At 38.7% G+C, this 22,925-nt stretch overlaps 1 protein-coding gene across 1 annotated transcript in view; it reads right to left on the reverse strand.

Moving 5' to 3' along the window:
* The window catches only part of espl1 (extra spindle pole bodies like 1, separase), a 42,743-nt gene that overhangs the window by 18,125 nt on the left and 1,693 nt on the right, over positions 1 to 22,925 (reverse strand). Inside the window, exons 2-15 of the mRNA XM_057844863.1 lie at positions 21,277 to 21,428; positions 17,606 to 17,902; positions 16,782 to 17,531; positions 13,456 to 13,557; positions 13,232 to 13,343; positions 12,986 to 13,113; positions 7,508 to 7,701; positions 7,184 to 7,426; positions 6,902 to 7,046; positions 3,693 to 3,852; positions 3,466 to 3,605; positions 3,181 to 3,315; positions 1,796 to 1,912; positions 1,545 to 1,716 (exon numbers count right to left, since the gene is read on the reverse strand). Of these exons, the coding sequence (XP_057700846.1) occupies positions 1,545 to 1,716; positions 1,796 to 1,912; positions 3,181 to 3,315; positions 3,466 to 3,605; positions 3,693 to 3,852; positions 6,902 to 7,046; positions 7,184 to 7,426; positions 7,508 to 7,701; positions 12,986 to 13,113; positions 13,232 to 13,343; positions 13,456 to 13,557; positions 16,782 to 17,531; positions 17,606 to 17,902; positions 21,277 to 21,357 (2,776 nt within the window). The 5' untranslated portion in view covers positions 21,358 to 21,428. The remainder of the gene's footprint in view (positions 1 to 1,544; positions 1,717 to 1,795; positions 1,913 to 3,180; positions 3,316 to 3,465; positions 3,606 to 3,692; positions 3,853 to 6,901; positions 7,047 to 7,183; positions 7,427 to 7,507; positions 7,702 to 12,985; positions 13,114 to 13,231; positions 13,344 to 13,455; positions 13,558 to 16,781; positions 17,532 to 17,605; positions 17,903 to 21,276; positions 21,429 to 22,925) is intronic.

Here is a 22,925-nt window from a genome sequence, read left to right on the forward strand (position 1 = left end):
GTTATCGATACATGGGCCAGGAAATCATTCTAGGATATTTTACAAAACACTTATTGAACAGAAAAAAAGCTCTCTCCATCCTTTTTTGGAATTGGAATAAGTATCACTAGTACGTGTCCAATCCGTTTAAAATGGGAGGGTGGCAGCGATTTGTTCATTCGCCGCCATCCCTCCCACACCAGAAACAGCGGAAGTAAACACCGGCAGTAGACAACATTCTTGTATCCGTCATGGGAAGCTAATGCTATGATAGCATATCGACTGTGGGCAGTACAGTGATCGCTCGCTACTTCGCGCTTTAAACTTCATGCCCTCAGTCCATCGCGGATTCCCCCCCCCCAAAACTTTCACTTGGGCTCCCTCCCTCCCTCTCCCTGCTTTGTTCGTCAGGCAGTGCACGTGCACTGGAGTTGCTTATTAAAGTTAACGATGATTGGCAGATGTTTGTTTGATCTTGCCAGAGCCACGAACTTCAAAAGCGCCGCATGTGTCAATCATCGTTTAACTTGTTAAACAGTTGCTGTGGCAACTCGTGTGTGAGTGAGCAGCTTGAGAGGATTTGAGTAAGACTCACTCAATAAAGCATTTAATAAAGCCAAGCGTTTTTCTACTATTTTATTCTTGTTTAAAAATAATTTGGTGGGACAGTAACATGTTTAAAATATATATATGACATTAAATATAATATTTTTAATAATTTTTTTTTTTTTAACGATACACGATAATATCGGTCACCGATAATTATCGGCCGATAATGGCAATTATGACGTCACACTGATAATCCAGATAATAAAAAAATTCAACCGATAATGCAATCCGATAATTATATATTTGATTTAGCCTCCAAATGTGCGCAACCGAAGAATTCAGCACGCCGCCTCCTCAACCCCTCCCCTCTCTGAAGCCCCTGAGGGAGGAGGGGTTGAGGAGGCGGAGTTACACGACAAGAAGTAGTTGAATATTATGGCGGCTGTTACTAAAAAAACGACGGTCTCGCCATCTGCGAAACATGTACCGTAGAAGTTCCACGAGGCAGAAAGAAAGCGTCCTCATTCAAAACCACTAACCTAGCAGCCATTTAAAACTGCATCACAAAGATTTTTGGAACGAATACGAGGCTGCTGCTAGCGGGAATGCTAAAGCTGTTGTAAACACTAACTAAGTTAAACTACAGGGCTTGTGACGATACAGAGTCGGGCTGTAAGGGAATGCAGCCCAAGGCGGGTGGTAAATTCGTATCTAAGGCTAAACACCGGCACGAATGGAGACCGACAGTCGGCAAGTAGCAGTCTTCCGACGGAGCCCACCGCTCTGGCCGGTCCGGCAGGCCGCCGCCGCCTCGCCATAGTCGGGGCGGGCCGAGCCCGGTTCCCCGGCCTCGGGACTTCCGGCAAACACCCCGGTTTCTCGAGGATCACAGTATTGAAATATCTTACAATTTGATGTGCTTTTTGGACCGTTCTACCCTCTTCAGAAACTGACAGTGGTGCTTGACTAACAGCACTGGATTAGAAACCCACTGACAGATTGCCCATATAGCCTACCATGCTTTATAATACGGCTCCGCTGGGTTTGTGGCAGGGAAGCAGTGTCCAAACTAAGGTAGGAGCTGCAAGTCTGGAGGGCTTGAGCTCGCAACATATACCAGCTCTTTGTACATTTTTGCTCGGTGGCCTCTTTAAGCACATCACACAGGTAAGAAACCCCACGATCCACCTGTAGAAGTGCAAATGTCAAACAAAATCAAATCATATCTTAGGCGTGGTTCTCATATTCTCAAATCTAAGTTACCTACCAGTCCAGTCATGTAACAGCACTGAGATTTCAGTAAAATGATGAACAGGGAGAGAGGGGAGGGCCCTTCTATGCTTGCATCACTTTTGACCATTTTTTCTGCTTGTTCAGTCTGAGCCTGAAAACATGACCCAAAATGTCATTTTCAATCATTTGAAAATGAGTTACGTAGCTGTACAGGTTGTCCATAAAGTCTGGGCATACAGTAAAAAACACTAACAACCTCTAGGTAGCTCACAATACAAGGCTCACAATAACGATGATCTCACGACATGGCGATACAACACGTATACATGATTAAGGAAATAATTCTAGAATATTCTACAATACAACTAATAAACAGAAAGACAAGCTATTTTGAAGCTTTTGCTGTGAATTAGAATTAGTTCATCACTAGTAAGACGTCCAATCCATTTGAACTGTGAGGGTGGCAGCGGATGAACATGTTTATTCGATGCCATCCCTCACACTTCAAATGCCAGTCATCGCCAGGCAATGAGTTAATTTTGGGGCATTCATGGGTCACATCCTGTTAATTTTGGGTTACTGAACAGGAAGTGACTCTAGAATTTCCCCCGATTAATAGGAAGTGACTTAAAGCCATCAGGAAGCAACCTGTAAACAGCCTAAAACAAACAGGAAGTTACCTGTAAATGCCCACAAGCTGTAAATGCTCTGGTTTCAGTGCCACTGATGGTGCTAGACGTCCAAGCAAGTAAAAATGGAGGTCTAGTTGTGCTGCAACGATTAATTGATTAACTCGAGTAATTCGATTAGAAAAAAAGCTTTAAGTCAAATTTTGCTGCTTAGAGTGGTGTTATTATGGTTTGTTTGGAAAGTGTTTAGACTTATTGATTTGAGTAGATACACGGTCCTCTACTGGCAAAAGTGAATATGACATAACTCCTTTAACATGGCTGACTCCAGCTGCTCCCTGTTAAGACCAACAATTTTTTAAATGCATTTGTAATTTAGTTTATAAGTATGTTTAGCCGTTTTTGTTGGAACATGTGTTTGAACGATTTGTGAAGAGCACTTAAGCAAGTTAGCCAATTGTTCTTTTGTTATACTTAGATCCTCATTTATTTAAAATTCTAATACAGTTTGAGGCTATGCTCAGGTATTTTATTTTTAAATAAAAGTAATTCTGCTTAGTTTGAAGAAACACTCGGAAATTTTATTTTGTGTTCGCATATAATGCACTTTTCAAAGTGCAAACTTGGCAAGCCATTGTTTTACATCTCCTAAAATTCTGCAACGCATCAAATGTTCCTAATCAGATTACTCAATTATTCGAACTCACTAGTTGATAGATTAATCGACTACTAAAATAATCACTTCATGGATACCCTTTATAAAAGTGAGTTCAGCTTCAACAAAACTTACCAGAGCCAGTTCAGAGGAGCCCATTTCCAAAAAGAGACTGGCTGACTGACAGAGGGAATATACACATCCTTCCGTGTCAGAAAGTTGGCGAGAAAGTTCAGCAGAAAGTTGATATGCTTCCAAAGCTTTTAATGGCTACATTAGAGAAATACAAGGAACAAATTTAACACACAGAGTGCCTGAACTATAAACCACATTAGATTGTACTTTTGAACCTGTATTAAGCTCTCCAGGTCAAGTGGATAAAGTCTCCATAGAATTGCAAGATAAAATACACTTTGTTACCTTTCCCATTAGTTGAAAGAGCGACGCAGTGATCACAATAGAGTTGTACGTCCATTTTGGATTCCTCACGCTGGGCAAAACTGGAGTGTGAAGAAGAGCAGCCCATTCAGTAAGCGCTCTTTCCAAAGGTTCACACAACTCTGCAGCACAAACAAAATTGTCACAACAAGATTCAAGTATGCATTGCGAAGATATGCTGCAAATTTAAAGGACAAATAAAAACATACTGTTCTGTGCAGCCAGGCTGAATTGCAGACCATCATGTACCAGGGTGTTGTCCTCATTATTCTGCTTGCCTTCGTAATCAAAATCATTGGTCCCTACTGGATTTTCTACACCCGCAGACTGCTTACGCATCTCTTGAAATCTCACATCCCTTTCAATTGCCTAGCAAGAAAGATAAAGAATGAACACTCACAAACATCTTAAACAGCAATAGTCGTTTCAAAACAACCCTACATAACAACAACCACCAGTTTTTCCGCGTCCATTTTTTTTTTTTTAAACAAAAAGTTCCAAACATGTTACTGTCCCACCATGCTGCCTTCATAATGTGAATTATTTTTTTAAACAAGAACACAGCAATATGCTTGTCTCAATTAAATGCTTCATTAAGTCCACTCAAGCTTTGACGCTCACGCTGCTGAGAAAAGCATCTCACTTACACAAGGAGTTGCAACAGCTCACTTATGACTGGGCTGCAACGATTAACTCGAGTAATTCGATTAGAAAAAAAGATTCGAATTTTGCTGCTTCGAGTATTCGTTTAGTTAAAGTGGCATTACAGTGGTTTGTTTTTAAAGTGTTTGTATGTAGTTTTATTGATTTGGCTGGATACACTGCCCTCTAGTGGCAACTCTGAATATGATAAATCTCATTTCATCTGGCTGAATACAGCTGCTCCCTGTCAAGACCAACATAAGCCAAGTTTTTGTTTGAGCTAATGTTTTTTTTAGTGCATTCGTAATTTAGTTTATAGGTATATTTAGCGGTTTTCTTTGTGGGAATATGTGTTTGAATTATTAAGAGCATTGTAAAAAAGATATATGTTACCATTTTATAGCATTCAAGATAGTGGATTTTGCTGTGTAAATTAGCCAATTGTTCTTTTGTTGTACTTAGATCCTCATTTATTTATTCTTTTATATCATTTCTCCTTATCCGATTACTTGAACGATTAATCGACTACTAAAATAGATACACATACAAGACTTTTTTCGCCATCTTTCTCAAACTAGAACTTAAAAAAATAATTAGGGCTGTCAAACGATTAAAATTTTTAATCGAGTTAATTACAGCTTTAAAATTAATCGTAATTCAAACCATTTATAAAATATGCCATATTTTTATGTAAATTATTGTTGGAATGGAAAGATAAGACACAAGATGGATATATACATTCAACATACGGTACATAAGTACTGTATTTGTTTATAACAATAAATCAGCAAGATGGCATGAACATTATTAACATTCTGTTAAAGCGATCCATGGATAGAAAGACTCGTAGTTCTTAAAAGATAAATGTTAGTACAAGTTATAGAAATTTTATATTAAAACCCCTCTTAATGTTTTCGTTTTAATAAAATTTGTAAAATTTTCCAATCAAAAAATAAACTAGTAGCCCGCCATTGTTGATGTCAATAATTACACAATGCTCATGGGTGCTTAAACCCATAAAATCCGTCACACCCAAGCGCCAGCAGAGGGCGACAAAACTCCAAAAAACACAAGTAACAAGTGGAGATTGCACTGTGCTGACATTTTAATCTGTTTGAGCGGGGCATGTGTGTTAATTGCGTCAAATATTTTAACGTGCAGGGGTCGCGTTAACCGGATATTTTCCGTCGTTGACCGGTTTTTTTAAAACTGTGACAGAAAAAACTGAAGTCCGTCCGTCATTTTGACAGGTTGCAATTCACACCCCAGACCACAGGGTGGCGAGTTAGCATATTAATTAGCTATTGTCTCTCTTAATGCATGACGTCGTTGGCTCTTCTGTCAGAATATTGTAGCCAGGGCTCTGATTGTAGCGTCACCGGGGTCTGGCGGCGGCACCGTGATTGACACATCAACGCGAGGTTCTTATTGGTGCACCCGGTGTGCCAGCGCGTCATCCAATTGATAGACAATATTGCCACCTGTGTATACACCCCAATCACATGACGTCACAACTCTGCCCCCCTGACCGGAGCCGCCATATTGTGTGTCAGCTCGTCATGTTTACACATTACCGCTACGTACACGCCTCCTATTACGGCGTGTTTTTCTGCTCGTTAATATTAATAATCAAAATGGTGAAGGCGTGTGTGGTGGTTGGTTGCTGTAACAGAGAAGATAGACGGAGAGACTTGAAGTTCTACCGTATTCTGAGAGACCCAAAGATGAGAGCGAGATTGACTGCTGTAATTCGACAAGAAATCTGGGCACCAAACGATCACCACAGACTATGTAGTAGTCATTTTATATCTGGTAAGATGCATTTAATATATATTTAGAAGATTTTGGGCTGACAACCACAATTAAGATCATTGTGTGACGTTGGTGATTGGGGTCTATATCGTTGCCTCTTTTTCTTTGGGGGCGGAGTTGTTGGCGGTAAGCAGAGTAAAAAGGGAGAAAAATACCACGACTTCCGTGTCTAATTTTTCGCCGCCAAGCAAGCGTTACAATATTAATTAAAAATGAATGAAAACTAAATACTATTGAATATGTCATCATTATCATTTTAAAAATTTAAGTGACGGGTAAAAATAGACTATGACCGGATTTTTATGACCCTGTCAGTCAAAATGACAGACAACGAAAATGTCTAGCGCAACCTCTGTTAACGTGATTAATTAAATTGATTACTGCCCGTTAACGCGATAATTTTGACAGCCCTAAGAGAAATACTTGTATAGGTTTTTTTGTTTTTTTTTAATAAATGGTTTTTAAGCAGGTCAAATGTCATAACTATGATAAGTTTTAAAGATGTTACTGTCCAACCGAATTATTTTCAAACAAGTAGAAAAATGCTTGTCTTTATCAAATGCTTCATTGAGTGAGTCCACTCAAGCTGCTCACTTACACACAATGAGTTGCCACAGCAACTGTTTAACAAGTTAAATGATAATTGACGCACGTGGCACTTTGAAGTTTCGTCTTCCAAGAGTCTCTGGCAAGATCAAACCGTAACAACTGTCAATCATCGGTAACTTTAACAAGCAACTCCAGTGCACTGCCTGAACAAGAAAAGTGGCAGGAGCAAGACTGAGCGACTATAGGAACGGATCGGGACAGCTCTATAAAACACTGCATTTATTTATTTTTAATTGGGGGAAGAAAAAAAACATCCGTGAGGGATCATTGTGTGTATATGTAAATTATATATACGAGAAGCTCCAACACAACAAGTTTAAACTTCATAAAGTCATGCGCATCTAACACAGCTCACCTCCTGAAGATTCTTCTCAAGAGTGCAGATAAAAACCCAAAGCAAAGCATGGGCTTTGTCGTCCTTTAGTCGGTTTGTGTTTTCAGGAGTCTCTGGTTCCTCTTCCAGGAGCCGTAAAGCCTCACAGGCAAAATCTACTGCTGTGCTGTCAATTGAAAGGGAAATAAACGATTAGCAAATTACATACATCACATTCCAAAATAACTGTAGGCATCACACTTTTTTCTTTGTAGTCATTGAAAGAAAGTCAGCTCATTATCAGTGACAAAAAGCAGCTCTTACCAATCAGTCTGTTCACTGAAATCCTGAAAACAAACAACCTGGGCCATTTCGCAGAGGTAAACAGCACGTTGATGTTTATGGGAGCTGTCCTCATGACAGATGTCAAGCAGATCGCAAAGAGTATTGTAGCGTTCCTTGGACGTGTCGCCTGCTTCCTCCTTATAGGCACGCAATTCTTCCTCCAAAAGGCAAAGCATTAGTCTTTCATCCAGAAGGCCAGGAGCAAAACCATCACAGAGAGTCCTGTTGAGGGCACGATCGACACGGTCAAGTAAAATGAATGAAAATTGATAAGAAGTTTGAACTATAAAAAATGACATTGACCTTAGTCTGAGGTCTGCTTCAGAGTTCCGTGCAGCGTCAATCTTGATTTTTACCCACAAAGAGATTGGCACCTTCATGTGCAAAGTTATTTTATCCCCAAGCACCTTCAACCACAGGATAACCCAGTCAAGTGCTCGTTCTAGGTGTCCCGCTCTCCGGGACGCCTGCACAGCGAGCATGAAGGGTGGGTTCAACTGGGGAGTATAAATAAAATAAATTACTTTTGATCATGTCATCGGAGTATACATTTATTCAACTATTCACTGACACTGATGGCAATAGATCACAAATTCATTTAACTGCAGGGTTTGCAGTGGGTGACAATTCTATGACCTTGAATGACTGTCATAATATTTGCAAAATTTCTCACTATATTAAAAATGCATTATGTAGTGGCATATCGATATGACACAGTATTAAATGGCCCAAACAGTACTGTAATTTTCGGACTAAGACGCTACATTTTTCCTTCATTTTGAATCCTGCGGCTTATAGTCTAGTGCAGCGTATTTGTTAATTCATTTGGGTTAAGAGGTAACACCTCATTTGATAGCGGCGTCATAAGACAGTCATAATTATGACATGACAATAGCATGGGCATTACTGAATGCTAATGACAGATGTCATTAAGTGTCATCCGACAAATTATATCACTAACTCCATTTATGTCCAGCTCGGATGTTTGACATCCATTCAAAAGTGAGATAATTTGCCGGATAAATATAAATGACAACTGTTATAAGCATTCAATAATGTTCACCACAGTGTCATGTCATAATTCTGATTGTCAAATGACAGTCTTATGGCGCCAAAGTGTTACCACATACCATAACAATGAAACAACTAGAACAGTAACTGAAGAAATAATTAGCACAAAACATGAATTTTGATTGTAATTTACATCTGTAGCGCTGCAAAGCTCGCTTGGAGGCATGTTGGACAACAACAGTGTTGACAGCAGGTGGCAGCAGAGGTTGACCGTTTCCCCCAAGGGAGCAGTGCTGGCCAAATCCTCTTGAAGCAATGAAACTTTGCAGCCAATTTGTTCAAAGCTTCATGGTGGTTCATTTGGTCTTATGAGTGTCATATGATGCCGCACTCAAAGTGTTACCGTTTAATATCTTTTGGTGTAAATATCCCAAAATACAGTGAGGACAGCTGCGTCTTACAGTCCAGTGCGGGTTATGTTTGAACAAATGCCATTTTCGTGCCAAATTTGAAAGGTGCGGCTTTTAGTCAGGTGCGCCTTATAGCGCAAAAATTATGGTAATAGATTTTTTTTACATATCGCATAGCACTGGTTCAATCAAATGTTGCCTCCAGTTCCCCTCGCATTTGTTCTCCCCATTCATTCTGTTTCAGACGTATTGCCTTCAGTTTTCTGAACTGGCAATTTGATGTCTGCCCATTTTCAACATATTTAGCAACACTGCACGATGATTTACCTTCTTGAGTTTGAGAAGCCTCAGGGCTAGTGCTGGGTCATGAATGGTCTTAGTCAATGTGGCTTAACAGTATAATTAATAATCTAGCAACCTGACCATGATAGATAAATAATTTGACAACAGAAATGATTTTAATTGGTCAAAAATTGCCGCATTTTTCAGATAATAAGACGCTCCTTTTTTCCTCTCCGTTTGTACTCAGGCTTATATAACAAAGCAGATTTTGGGGATTTGTTTTTAAACAAACACATTTAATATTTTCATTAAAAAAGAAAAAAAAAAGTGGGGGAGTGTTCCAGTTTGACAACACTCGAGTTCCCACGGGTATCCGTGCACGCTCGGTGTGTATTAATTTCTCCAAATGCACCCTTAGCTAGTTAGCTCCCGTAAGGTAAGACCCTCCCTGCCACTACAGAAGAGCAATCAAGTTTAACCATGGAAATTTATACATTTTAAAGGAGTCTAAATTTGGCCATGACATGGCTCTCAGCTGCTACACTAACACCGACAAAGCTTCTGGGGATTTTGCAGATGAATACGACTCCATCTGATGCGATATGCCACTAGAAAAGAACTATTTTAAAAAGGATGGGCATCCACAGTTCGTTACGACAAGAGGAAACGACACTAGAGCGTCATTAGCAATCTTTAACCAGCACTCAGAGGACCTTATTGCCCAGAACTTCTTTTCTTCGGTTCCTTCGGGCAAATCATATCACATTTTGTAATTGGAATGATTGTCAATGATACCGATGATGATGACAATAAAATTCCATAAATAAATAAATAAAAATTTGTTTCGGTTCGATGCTTGATCCCATTACAGAAGAACAGTTTAAGGCTAGGAGTGTTTTGACTTTGTTTTAAATTAAGAGTGCCACAACAAACCTGCTAAACAAAGGGTTGGTGCGAGCATTTAGCACTGGGCCTGAGTATATCAGAATCAATAGCGGGGATTTTTAAGACTTCTTTGTCCACTTCAAGCTTAAGAGGCAAAGTAAAGTAGATTATACTTTGTCTTCTTTGTAAATACAGTGACTGTTTTTTTTTTTTTTTTTTATTGTCAGTGTTTTTTTTAAGGCTTCAGTGAACACATGTTGGATTTGTCTGGCTCCCCGGGGTGACAGGTTGCTGCATAGGCTATGAATGAGAACGAAAGATGTGTTGATCAAGATATTTCTGTGTAACATCTCGCTACGTAAATATCCTAGATTAACATATGTATTCTTTCAGTCTATAGTCAGGTGCGGCGTATATATAGATTTCCTTCTTAAATGTCTTGAAATTTGTGCAGCTTACAGTCCGGAAATTACGGTATACACACACTGTATGTTAGGGATGTCCCGATCCAGGTTTTTGCACTTCCGATCCGATACCGATATTGTTTTGCACTTCCGATCCGATACTGGCCGATCCAGACCTATCTGAGCATGTGTTAAAGTTTAAAGTTATTTAGCCTCCTTACTTAGTTGTCAGACTCATGTTGAAAAAGGTTTTAGTACTCTTGATAACAACTAGCCAGCTGAATTAGGTGAGTTTGAATAACACACAACGGTTGGTAACAAGAAACTGACCTGTTTATTCAGTGACAAACACAAAACATTATAAATAACAAACAGAAATGGTATAGTCAGTCAGTAAAACGTGCAAATATTGTAAACTGTCTTTAAAAAGCAAAACACACCAACAACCTCAGTGCAAAATCCCACAAATCCCCCAAGCTATTAGATGCTTTTAATGTTTTGTGCATTAGTTACAAAAATTGTATAAAAAGCCTCTCAGGTTTAAATAAACGACTATTTCACTATCAAGTTAACATTTTAAAACAGTAAATACTCAAGTCCCCCTTCTGTATCAGCAGCTTTAAACTACAGTGGTACCTCTACATACGATCGCTTCGACACACGAACTTTTCGACATCCGACGTAAAATTTGACTCGCCATTTGTTTCTACATCCGACGACATGCTCGAAATACGACGACAATGGCAGCACCGCAGACGAATGCACGGAGGATTTTCTTGTGTGACAAATCAACACAGGTTTCAGAAAAGGTTGGTACAGGTGGTGAAACAAGGAAAAAGTTGATGCTTACCTTCGAAATGAAGATGCAAATGACAGAAAAATACGAGCGTGGGGTGGGCATCCGTGAAATGGCTCAACAATACATCTCCACGGTCCTCCTCCGACCATCGTTCGCCAGTCTTTATAAATTAAGCTGACAATTCTTATTGTCTCCAAAGAAATCGCCAGCTTCGCCACGTTTTCATCATTTCTTTCACAACTTATTCAACACAAAACGCCTGCTGTCTGCCGCAATTGATGGCGTTTTCAAGAGAACATTCAAAGTGAAAGTGAAACTCAAGCTCACCGGTCCGTCTCTGGCACGTGAGCCCCGCGGTGCGTTCAGGTACACAAAAAAACGTCCGCCTTATTAGAACCCGATTCGTTACACTATTACTGGAATTATTATTATTCTTTTTATTACATTATTCCAATTTTGATTTATAATTTATTTGTTTTGCTACGTGTAATTGCCATTTGTAATAGCACCAGCAGTATTTTTTAAGGATTTAGTGCAGGTTTTTGGGCTGTGGAACGAATTAATGGAATTATAATGTATTCCTATGGGAAAATCCTGCTCGACATACGACCATTTCGACTTACAAACAAGGTCCTGGAACGGATTAACTTCGTATGTAGAGGTACCACTGTACATTCAATTCATTTAATTTTGCGAATCAACTGTTAAAGTTGTTAAAATTGCTCCACTTATTCCATAATTTCCCTTCTGTCTACTTTCGACATGAGAAAGTTTTAAAACTGTTTTGAAGATAGATTTAAGTCAAGATTTTGCCGATTTAGGAGTATTTTAGATAATAAGTTAATAAAGTTCGCTTGGGAGGTTCACAACAGCCTACTAGGGAATTCTTCTGCTTTAAGATGGCAGGTGTTTACTAACGCATCTGGTTTTCAATACTTCAATGTTGCTAACGCAGTCGAGTCAGTCGTCCAGCATCTAGTTCTATATACATATGATATCTATTATCTCCAGTAAAACGACGTTGACGTAGTTTGTAGTAGCGGCTGTCAGCAGTAGTTATGTATTGTTTTTATCAAGCGGCATGAGTTGAGCTAAAGCCGTGAGTTGAGCAGTGGCATTACCCGGGTCTATGACAAGCTTTATGTTTACTTTCGGGACGCAATGCGGTCAGTTTCTCATTGCGTCCCGAAGACTGCGCTGTGTATTAGTTCCGCTTTACTTGACATATTTCAATAATTGGAATTTGGATGTTTGTGAATCGTTCTCGAATCTTCCACGGCCGAATCGTTCAAGGATGTAATGACGGCTGGGCATGTTGTACCATGGTTCTAAGTGTTGGATGGTGCGCTTTTACTCACGTGAGATAATGGCTCGTCATCCAGAATGAATTCTTCGGCAATGACTCTTGTTATTCCCTAGGCTTTGGGACTGTCGAGTGCCAGTTTGTCACGCATAGCAAAAGTTTCTGCCAGTGTTAGTTGTGTTGGACCTTTCTTTTTGTCTTCGGTTTTCTTAACATACTCCTCATATTGTTTGTGGTGGTATTTCGCTAAATGCTTGATTAGGTTGGTTGTATTAAAACTTCTTACAGCTTTACCACCACGCTTGACTTTATTGTGGCATATGTTGCACTCTGCCTCTTCGTCTTTGTCGTCCTTTAAGGTGAAATGATCCCACACAGCTGACATTTTTACAGATAAAGTCTCTCGGTAAATTGGGTGACGGTAATGTAAATGTAGTGTGTTAAAGGTGTGCCATAAAATGCGGACCGGATTTTAGGGAAATCAAAGAAAAACTGGAATGGATTATGTAAATCGGTGCGCTGGAAAACCCGGACCAGACTTTTAAAAAAAAAACTGGATCGGAATTTTTCCGTGTGCCGATCCGATACCGATGCGCATTTTTTTTGCCCATATCGGCGTCCGATCCGATCCAAATACCGGATCAGGACATCTCTACTGTATGTATACCCATAGATCTAAAAGCTTACCTTATCAATAGGGAATGAAGCATGGCAGTTGTTTCTTAGATCGTGACACAGGATCTCAAGAAGTGTAAAGGCCTCGTCATACAGACGCCGGTTGTACAAGGCACAGGTCAGGTTGTTCACCGAAACGACTGCACATGCAGGAGGGATAATGGCATGAAAACAATGTATGATCGTGTAAAGATTCGGTTTTGTTTTTGTTTTGTTTTTAAATCACCATGCACCCCCACACCATAGGGTCATACTCACCTGCTTTAAGGAGAAGATTTTCATCAGACCGTTTGTGCATTTCAGTCAGCATCTGTCCAGCTGCTGCATTACAGTAAAGCAGCACCCTGGTCAGTGTATCCTTTTCCTCCAGCTAACAGACAATGCAAACAAAATATATATTTAGATACATAACTTCTCCACAGGAGTTTTGGCAACTTTGTGTCAACCTTATTTATGATTCATGCCCAAAAGAAGCTCTTCACCTGTGATTGGACCATGCTTTCATAAGCAAATCCAAAGCCTTGCAAATAACTGACACAAAGGATCTTTTGTAGTCTGCTAAACTCGCTTTTTAACACGGAGCTCTGAAAATGAAAACAAATACAGATTTGTCTAAAAACAAAAGCTAGACATTCAATACTGTACAGGGGTACCTTGAGATACGAGGTGAATTTGTTCCATGATGACACTAATTTTATGCTCCAACGATTAATCAATCAACTCGAGTATTCTATTAGAAAAAAAGATTCAAATTAAATTTTGATGCGCCGAGTATTCGTTTAATTGAAGTGGCGTTCTAATGGTTTATTTTGAAAGTGTTTTCATCTAGTTTTATTAATTTGGATGGATACACTGCCCTCGAGTCTGCTTCATTTAACATGGCTGAATCCAGCTACTCCATAAGACCAACATCAGTTTTTGGCTGAGGCAATGTTTTATTTTTTTCCCTAATGCATTCGTAATTTAGTTCATAGGTATATTTAGCTGTTTTTTGTGGGAGTATGCGTATGAACCATTTGTTAAGAGCAAATTGTTCTTTTATTGTACATCGATCATTTTTTTAATGTTATATTTTTTATATAAATACCGTTTGAAGCTCAGCCCAGGTATAATAATTTTTAATGTTCCTTATCAGATTACTCGATTATTCAAACTAACTAGTTCGATTAATCGACTACTAAAATAATCAATAGCTGCAGCCCTACACTAATGCGAAATACTCACAAAAAAACTATGGATTTTTTAAAAATTAGTAGTCTTTTAAATAGTATAAATAATATACAATTTCATTTTACTGCTCATTCAGATATGGAGAATTCGTCTCTTGGCTTGATCAAAAAGTCTTTCTTTGCTATGACAATGAATACACGTTCTAGGGGTGGGACAATATAATCGAAAAGGTGATATAGAGAGATACTTTGTAGCCCAAAAGGTTATCGATATGCTCCCACCAAGAATAGACATATATAGTTTTAAAAAGGTGTCACTGTTTCAAAAGAGGAACCAACAGGTTGCTGCAGTACCAAATTCTTCCATTAGAATAATGTCTATGTTAGGTAATGTTAGCCATTGACGGCGCTCGACATCCAGTTCATTTTGACTAAATTCGATGCCTAGCACCGTCAATGGCACTGAAACCGGAACATTCACAGCCAGTCTTTTGTGGGCGTTTACAGGTCACTTCCTGTTAATTTTAGGGCATTTACAGATTACTTCCTGTTGATTTTGAGTCCCTCTTTATTTGGGGACACTCGAGTCACTTCCTTTTAAGTAACCCAAAAATCAACAGGAAGTGACCCGTAAATGCCCCTAAATCAACAGGAAATCACAGAAAATGCCCCAAAATTTACTAATTGCCTGGCATTGGATGTGACTGATGGCCATTGATGTCCAACCCATTTGAACTGGGAGCAACGTGCTTTTATTTTGAAATGTTTACCAAAAGTACGTTTGCTAAACCGCTAACAGTTAGCTTTACACCCCGCAAAAAAGCTCTTTTTATTCATTGCATGTGGTGTCTGTGATCAATTTTTTTCGTTTGCAAATGCTGTTAACCAGCGATTTTTCATGTGTTTGAAGTGTCACTTTTTAGCCGCAAGTTCACGTTTTGGAGAAGACAATGTTTTATAGTAGGCTAAAGTACGTTGTCTTTTCCCCCCCATTAGCCTCAATGTAGAAATTCTAACGTTTACAGTGTTTAATATACATGTTTGCTTATTTTGTATGTTTGAACTTTAATTCTTCGGCATGTTGTTGGCCAATTAACTTCTGTGAAAGGAACTTGAGTCTCATATGCCATCGAAACGTAGGTGTACACGCACGCGCAAATGTACGCACGCACGTACAAGATGATAAAACGCAACTGAATATTACAGCCTTCATTTTTATTTACAACTTCAATAAAAAAATGTGTTAGAGTGACTTACTAACTGGGTGACGGCGCTTTAGGTGTTCATTCACGGCTGACGTGCAGCCAAGCTTGGCATTGAAGAGACAGGACAACAGTGAACCCTCCTTTGTTTCATTGAAATAAGTCAATGTTTTGGCCACCCTGGAGCACTTTTTTGGTTTTGTGCAGCTTTCCCTGCTTGCATACCAAGCATCAGACATTAAAAAAAAAAAAAATCTCCCGAACCCCCCCCCCCGAAATTTTCTCCTCGGATATACACAATTCACGTAGGTCACCCTTTTTTACTTCAAAACAGCGAATTTCGTCGAAAAGTGAGATTTTCATGCCTGGATAATTGTTGTATCGCCATATCATGAGCCCTGTATCGCAAATTGTACCGTATCGCGAGGTACCCAGAGGTTTCCACCCCTAATATGTTTGTCATTGTTATTCTACTATTCAAATATCTTTTGCCATTGGGTAAAAACTGCTAAATATCAGGTTGTTCATATCTCAAGGCACTACTGTACATAAAATAGTGCATGTATAATCTATAAAAGGCCTTTGTTCTAATTCATCCCAAAAGAGTTTTAAGAAATTCTGGATCATTAAGCAGCTCACCATTGCTTTGCAAGAAATACATTTGCGTGTGACAAAACTAGGGCTGTCAAACGATTAAAATTTTTAATCGAGTTAATTACAGCTTAAAAATTAATTATTCGTAATTAACTGCAATTAATCGCAATTCAAACCATCTATAAAATATGCCATATTTTTCTGTAAATTATTATTGGAATGGAAAGATAAGACAAAAGATGGATATATACATTCAACATACGGTACATAAGGACTGTATTTGTTTATTATAACAATAAATCAACAAGATGGCATTAAGATTATTAACATTCTGTTAAAGCGATCCATGGATAGAAAGACTTGTAGTTCTTAAAAGAAAAATGTTAGTACAAGTTATAGAAATTTTATATTAAAACCCCTCTTAATGTTTTCGTTTTAATAAAATCTGTAAAATTTTCTATCAAAAAATAAACTAGCAGCCCGCCATTGTTGATGTCAATAATTACCTACACAATGCTCATGGGTGCTGAATCCTATAAAATCAGTCGCACCCAAGCACCAGCAGAAGGCGGCAAAACTCCATAAAACACAATTAACAAGTGAGCGTTTCACTGTACAGTCATTTAAATGTTTCCGAGCGGGGCATCTGCGTTAATTGCGTCAAATATTTTAACGTGATTAATTTTAAAAATTAATTAGCTCCCGTTAACGCGATAATTTTGACAGCCCTAGACAAAACATTTTCATTTTATAATACTCAATATTTAAAACCTTATTGACAGAAATGTTTGATTAATTTGTTTAAAAGTCAACAAAGGAAATATTTTTTAAAAAAGCACTAACCTTCAGGATCCTCATGATCAGTTCTTGATGCTCCTCAAGAAAAGAAAGCCACGCTAGCAGCACAGTAGCGTTAAATCCCTTCTTGTAACAATTTTCCACAACCCAGCATACCAGTTCGCATCCTTCCAGGACAGAGTAAGCTTCACATTCACCCAACTCAAGCGGAAGCGATCTCAAGACCCTGGTACATTCTCTCAAAGGCTTATCACTCAGCTCTTCGGGTGTTATCATAGAGTGGATTTTAATGGCCGATTTCCCAAGCTTCAAAGCTGCAGCCTGACAGTCAGGATTGTTCTTCACCTTGTCCACAATATCATTCAGAAAGACTGAGGCCAGACTATAATGTCCAGTTTTACACAGCATCTTGACTACAACAAGCGCCATTTCAATAAATGTGTATATGCCCAATTTATCAGTAAACTGTGTTGATCCATCAATCTTTCGGCCTTGGCCACTATGCCAAAAACTTGAGAAGAGAGTACGAATTTCATTGAGAACAAATGATGCATCCTCTTCACTCCCCGCTTCCCAGGTTTTCACAAACTCATTGACAGCAAACTCCAAGTATACATGAGCTTTGGACAGCAAAAGAGTAGCAGTTTCGTTGTCCAACAACAGATGGAAATTAAGGGCTTGAAACTGGAAACGCAGTTTGTCTTTGGGATTGAGGATGTTCTGGTCCACAGTTGTAGAGAGTCTATTCCACAAAACACTGAAGCAGTTCCGCACAAGAGAGTAATAGTGCTCATCCTAAAAAGAAGGCGGAACAATGTGTTATTGTAATACGGGATGGAAAATCAAGAATAAAAAGTCACTTAACAAACCCGCGGTAGTGATGCAAGCCTGGTATGAAGCAACGCAGCGACACGGCGGCAGAGATTGTGGACCTGTAGAGAGCAGAGCCTACTGACTACATGGAAAATGATCTTTTCCATGTACAGCGGACTGCTTTTGGCAACTGCGTAGACGTCATAATGATGAAGAGCGACCTCCACAAGCTCTACTAATTGGTTGATGTGATCATAATCCAGCGATACAAATCCAAGTTGATGGTGACAGGCTCTAATGACCCTGTCACACAGCGTGCGGCCATGATGACAAGGTAGACTCTTGTCCAGTTGCTAGAAAAATCACAAAACAAAAAGGTTTAGATTTTTTGCAGTTACAATTACATTTTCAAATTTTAAGGCATCTTTAAGTTACAAAAAAGGTACACCAATCTATATTTAGATACAAACTGAATGGTGTAACAATATAACATCTTCCAATAAGAATGTACAGTGATCCTCGCTACTTCGCACCCTCAGTAAATCGCAGATTAATTTTTTTCAATTAAAAATTAAATACAGATGAGCCGATCACGTAGTCTCTCTCCCTCCTGCTGCTTCTCTTCTTCTTTCTCAGGCAGTGCAATGGAGTTGCTTGTTAAAGATGATTGATAGATGTTAAAGCGGAAGTTCAGGATTTTTGACATTAGGCTTAATCTTGGAGTTAGCAGGGGTTTAGTGAGTTGGTGGAGTTGATTTGAACAAATTACGTTTCATTTGCAATTTATTTGTTAGTTTCAGGGCTCTGGAGTAGCTAAACGAGCGCGAGTCAATGGCACCATTATAGCATGCCAATAAAAAAACAACATATGCACACATGAAAATCATCGATGACCCATGCAAACAATAGTGTTGGCTAAGGGTGTAACGGTACATGTATTTGTATTGAACCGTTTCGGTTTGGGGTGCTCAGTTCGGAACGGAGGCGTATCGAACGAGTTTCTGACGTAATGTAACCCTTACTTTTCGAGGCTGTGAGTCGATCGGGTTACAGTTTCTTTGTGTAGATTATATTTACTCTGTCTTCTCTACTATAATGAGGACCAACACGGTAGGACTGTATAACCCAGAAATGTCAACAGCGCGACAACGTGGCTGCCGCGAGAATACGGTGAAACGCGGGCGTTAAAGTCAATCAGCCAGTCAATCACACCAGTCGCAGTGCGGCCGCATTTCAGACGCGTCCCAGAAGGGGCTCAACGCGACGCACGAGAGAAGAAGGGCAGAGTTTATTATTTGACACGAGACGAGAGACCCTCCTGCGTCAATATTACTACCGGTAGCTAAGATCTGGCAGACAGGAAGTCACTCGTGTAAAAATACAGTGGATCCGGTCGATTTTCAAACTAATATGCAATTGTAACCCACTTTTTGAGTCCATCAGATCTCTTGAGTGGTAGATCGGGGCACAGTTGACATGTCTTTGTTGATTTACTGCCGTCTTCTCTGCTATAATAATCACCAAAACGGCCCCGTGTTCAATACAAAACCCTCCTACCACAACAAAACACGTAGGAACTAATATTCCCATAGGAACTAAAATTATACATCATAAAATATACAATATAAAGAAATACTACATCACATTTGTAAAATATAAAAACACATAATAAAATAAATAATAGCCCATTTAAATAAATTAAATTGAAATGAGCGAAAACACCTGTAATTAAATAATAAGAATAATACACAGATCCTGCTGACACAATTAAATTTATTAATTTCTGTGTGGCGCTTTAACTTGAGAAAAGGTCCACTAATAAAGCTTTTGAAAACCATTCATAACAAAAAAAGATTCATTGAGGCATTTCATTTGTCAAATATATGTTAAAATCTTTGTCATTGGGATTGCTTTTCTCTTTAGCACAGGACTTCTTTTTTCTTCTTTCTTTCAGAAAGAAAGCTGACCAATACGCGGGGTCTGAAAGGCAAATTGTTGTTGGATTATTTTAAATACCCGCTACTTTTTGAACAGAATTTTAGCTTTGTATAGGCTAATGTTCCTATGGTTGAAAGCACAAAAGTGTGTAATAAACAACTAACACATTTATATTTTGCATTTTGTTTTCTTACTGTACCAAAAATGAACCGAACCGTGAACTCAAAACCGAGGTACGTACCAAACCGAGATTTTTGTGTACCGTTACACCCCTAGTGTTGGCCATGTTTTCAGGATAAAGTTATTAAAACTGACCATTGTATGTCAATAATTGCAATATGAACAGCAACATTCGTAATCCAGAAACTTTGCAGTGGAGCAGGGCGGAGTGATATCACATCGTTTTTTTTAATTGCTAATTTTTATGTCATACCCAGCAGGAAGTGACCACTTTATGTTTTACGTCGTTCTTCATAGGGGAATTTGTGGAAACTTTCCATTGCACATTTCTTCTGTATGTTTCCACAACCTCTTAATGCACATTTCGCCATGTTGCCGGTCGTCAGTTAACTCAGCAGACTGATGCTACATTCGAGGAAGGTGGGAAGTCAGAGTTTCCAACCTCTGATCTGGAAAAATATCATTAGTTTGCCTCCACTATTTGATCGCTTATGAGAAGTCAGGTTTGGAGGTCAAAATGTGTTTTGAAGGCCAAAAAAAAAAAAAAAAAAAAAAAAAAAAAAAAAAAAAAACTTGTGGCGATCAGCTATTTTTGCTGTTTACATTCGCTTGGAATGCTTTAAGGTCGCAACTGGTACCCTCCGAGTGGGATAAGTCCAACTTCCCACCTTCCTCTAATGCAGCGTGAGAACGAGTGACCGAAGCACTCCTCTTTATTGGGGTCGTATTACACATCCAAAAAAAAAAAAAAAAATAGTCCTGCAGAACGAAAAGAATTACAGCAGTTTGGTGTGACATTGTTTTTGCCGCATGGGTGTTTTGAAAAAATGATCTGTGTTTTGAATTTATTTGACTATGTTGGATCAGTTCTTAGATCTGTATCGTTTTTTATTGGCATGCTATAATGGCGCCAATGACTTGCGCTAGCTTAGCCACTCTGGAGCCCTGAACTTACAAACAACTTGCAAACAAAACGGAATTTGTTGAAATCAACTCCACCAAGTAACTAAACCCCTGCTAACTCGAAGATTAAGCCTAATGTCAAAAATCCTGAACTTCCGCTTTAAAGATGAATCTTTCCAAAGAAGCTTGGAAGCCCAAACTTCAAAGAGCCACATGTGTCATTGTTTAGCTTGTTAAACACTTGCTGTGGCAACTCATTGTTTGTAAGTGAGAAGCGCGAGTGGATTTAAGTGGACTCCTTCATTGAAGCATTTAATAAAAGATGAGCATTTTTCTACGTTATTTTTGTTTAAAAATAATTTGGTGCGACAGTAACATGTTTAAAACTTATAATTATTACATTTGACGTGCTTGAAAAGCATTTTATTACAAAAATATAAATACATAAAAGCTTTTTTTAAATTATACTTGGGGTAAAAATGTGAACAAACGTATCTCTTTCCAATGCTGAATCTGAATAATTACATTGAACACACACACACACACACACACACAAAAAATTGGTGGTGGGGGGTTTGTTGCTTTGCGGTTTTTCCACTGATGGCGGCAGGTTCTGGCCCCCATTAACCGCGAAAAACGAGGGATCACTGGACACTTGTCTATGTTGAAACAGAAGTTTTAGTCTGAATGGTTTCTAAACACAAACCTTGAGTTCTTGACATAACAGCAAGGACTCATCAGCTGAATCTGTCCGTTTGATGTACTCGTCAGCATGCAAAATTTTCATGATGGCTGTGGATAGCTTCGGGGGAAGACTTCTTTTTACAACCACTGGCAATATTCATGGAATCATCAGCCCTGTTGGATGTTTACTCAATTAGTTTATTGTGTAGGAAAAAAAGCAAATCAGACATGATAAAAAAACTGCAACTTTCTAGCTTTAAGAAACACAAAAAAATTGTAGTAGTCAGTAGAGACGTGCAAAATTTCCGATTCTTAGATTATATATAATATATAATATATTATATTATCACAAACATCCAAAGTCCGATTATTGAATTATACCAGGTAAAGCGGAGAAAACACAGTCAGCGCGGTTTTCAGGACGCAATGAGGAACGGACTGAGAGTAAACATCATGTTCAACTCATGCCGCTAGATAAAAAAAAACAAAAAAACAATAATACCTGACTGCGGCCGTCAGCCGCTACAAACAGCGCCCAGTTGCTAGTTGCTACAAACATACGGCAACATACAGCTATGGTAGATATCACATATATCTAGAACTAGATGTGAAATGAAAGACGACGGCCGTGTTAGATCTAGATGAGAAATGACAGACTTTCCCGCGCTAGTAAACAGGCGCCATCTTAAAGCAGTAGACTTCTCTAGAAGGCTCTGTTGTAGCGAACCTAATTACTTTTTATCTAAAAAAAAAAAATGGTTTACAATGGTCTAAGGAAAATCTGGCAAAACTGTTGGATAACTGGATGAAAGTCAATTACTCAGTCAAAAATCACAAATTTGCATTGGGCAAAGCGATCATGAGGGACCGTTTTTGTGGTGCACTCCAATGAAGACATCCAAATTTCCAATCAGTAATGATGCGGGACTGTATGTCTGGGGAAATGACTGGGGAGATAACTGTTGTTACATCTTCAACTCGTACACAAGTTTATATTGACAATTTGAAAACATTTCTTATCTCTTCAGTTGAAAGGATGTTTAGGGATGATGAAATTGTTCTAAAAATGACAATGCACTTTTCCATCGAGGGGTTTGTCAAAGGAGGCGCAGGGCCCTGTGGTGTGCTAGATTAGGTTTCTGACTGGCTGTACCCCAATTTACTTGCTTTATTCCATTTCTTTCAACTGCTTGTCCTCCATCTGATGGGAGGAGAAACTGTTTCGCTCAGTGGAAGGTTAACTTAACTCACACATGTTCAGAGGTGGGTAGAGTAGCCAAAAATCTTACTCAAGTAAGAGTAGCGTTACTTCAAAATAATATTACTCAAGTATGAGGCAAAGTAGTCATCCAAAAAAATGTACTCAAGTACAAGTAAAGAAGTATTTGGTGAAAATAATACTCAAGTAATGAGTGATATTGTGAGTAACTTGGTATGTTTGATTTTTTTTTTTTTTTAACCAATGGTATTTTACTGTTTATATTACACTGTACTATACCATTACACTGTATTATACCATTAAGCCAAAGAAATAATAAAAAAAATTTAAATGAATCATTGAATTCCGGCAAGAGAAAAAAAAAAAGCTGCACAACTGAAGAAACATTCATCCACAGAGCATAAGTGTCCTCTAGAAATTAGTTCCTAGTTTAAATAGTTGACTAGTGAATA

Source organism: Corythoichthys intestinalis, chromosome 9, assembly GCF_030265065.1.
Source record: "Corythoichthys intestinalis isolate RoL2023-P3 chromosome 9, ASM3026506v1, whole genome shotgun sequence".
NCBI classification, from domain to species: domain Eukaryota; kingdom Metazoa; phylum Chordata; class Actinopteri; order Syngnathiformes; family Syngnathidae; genus Corythoichthys; species Corythoichthys intestinalis.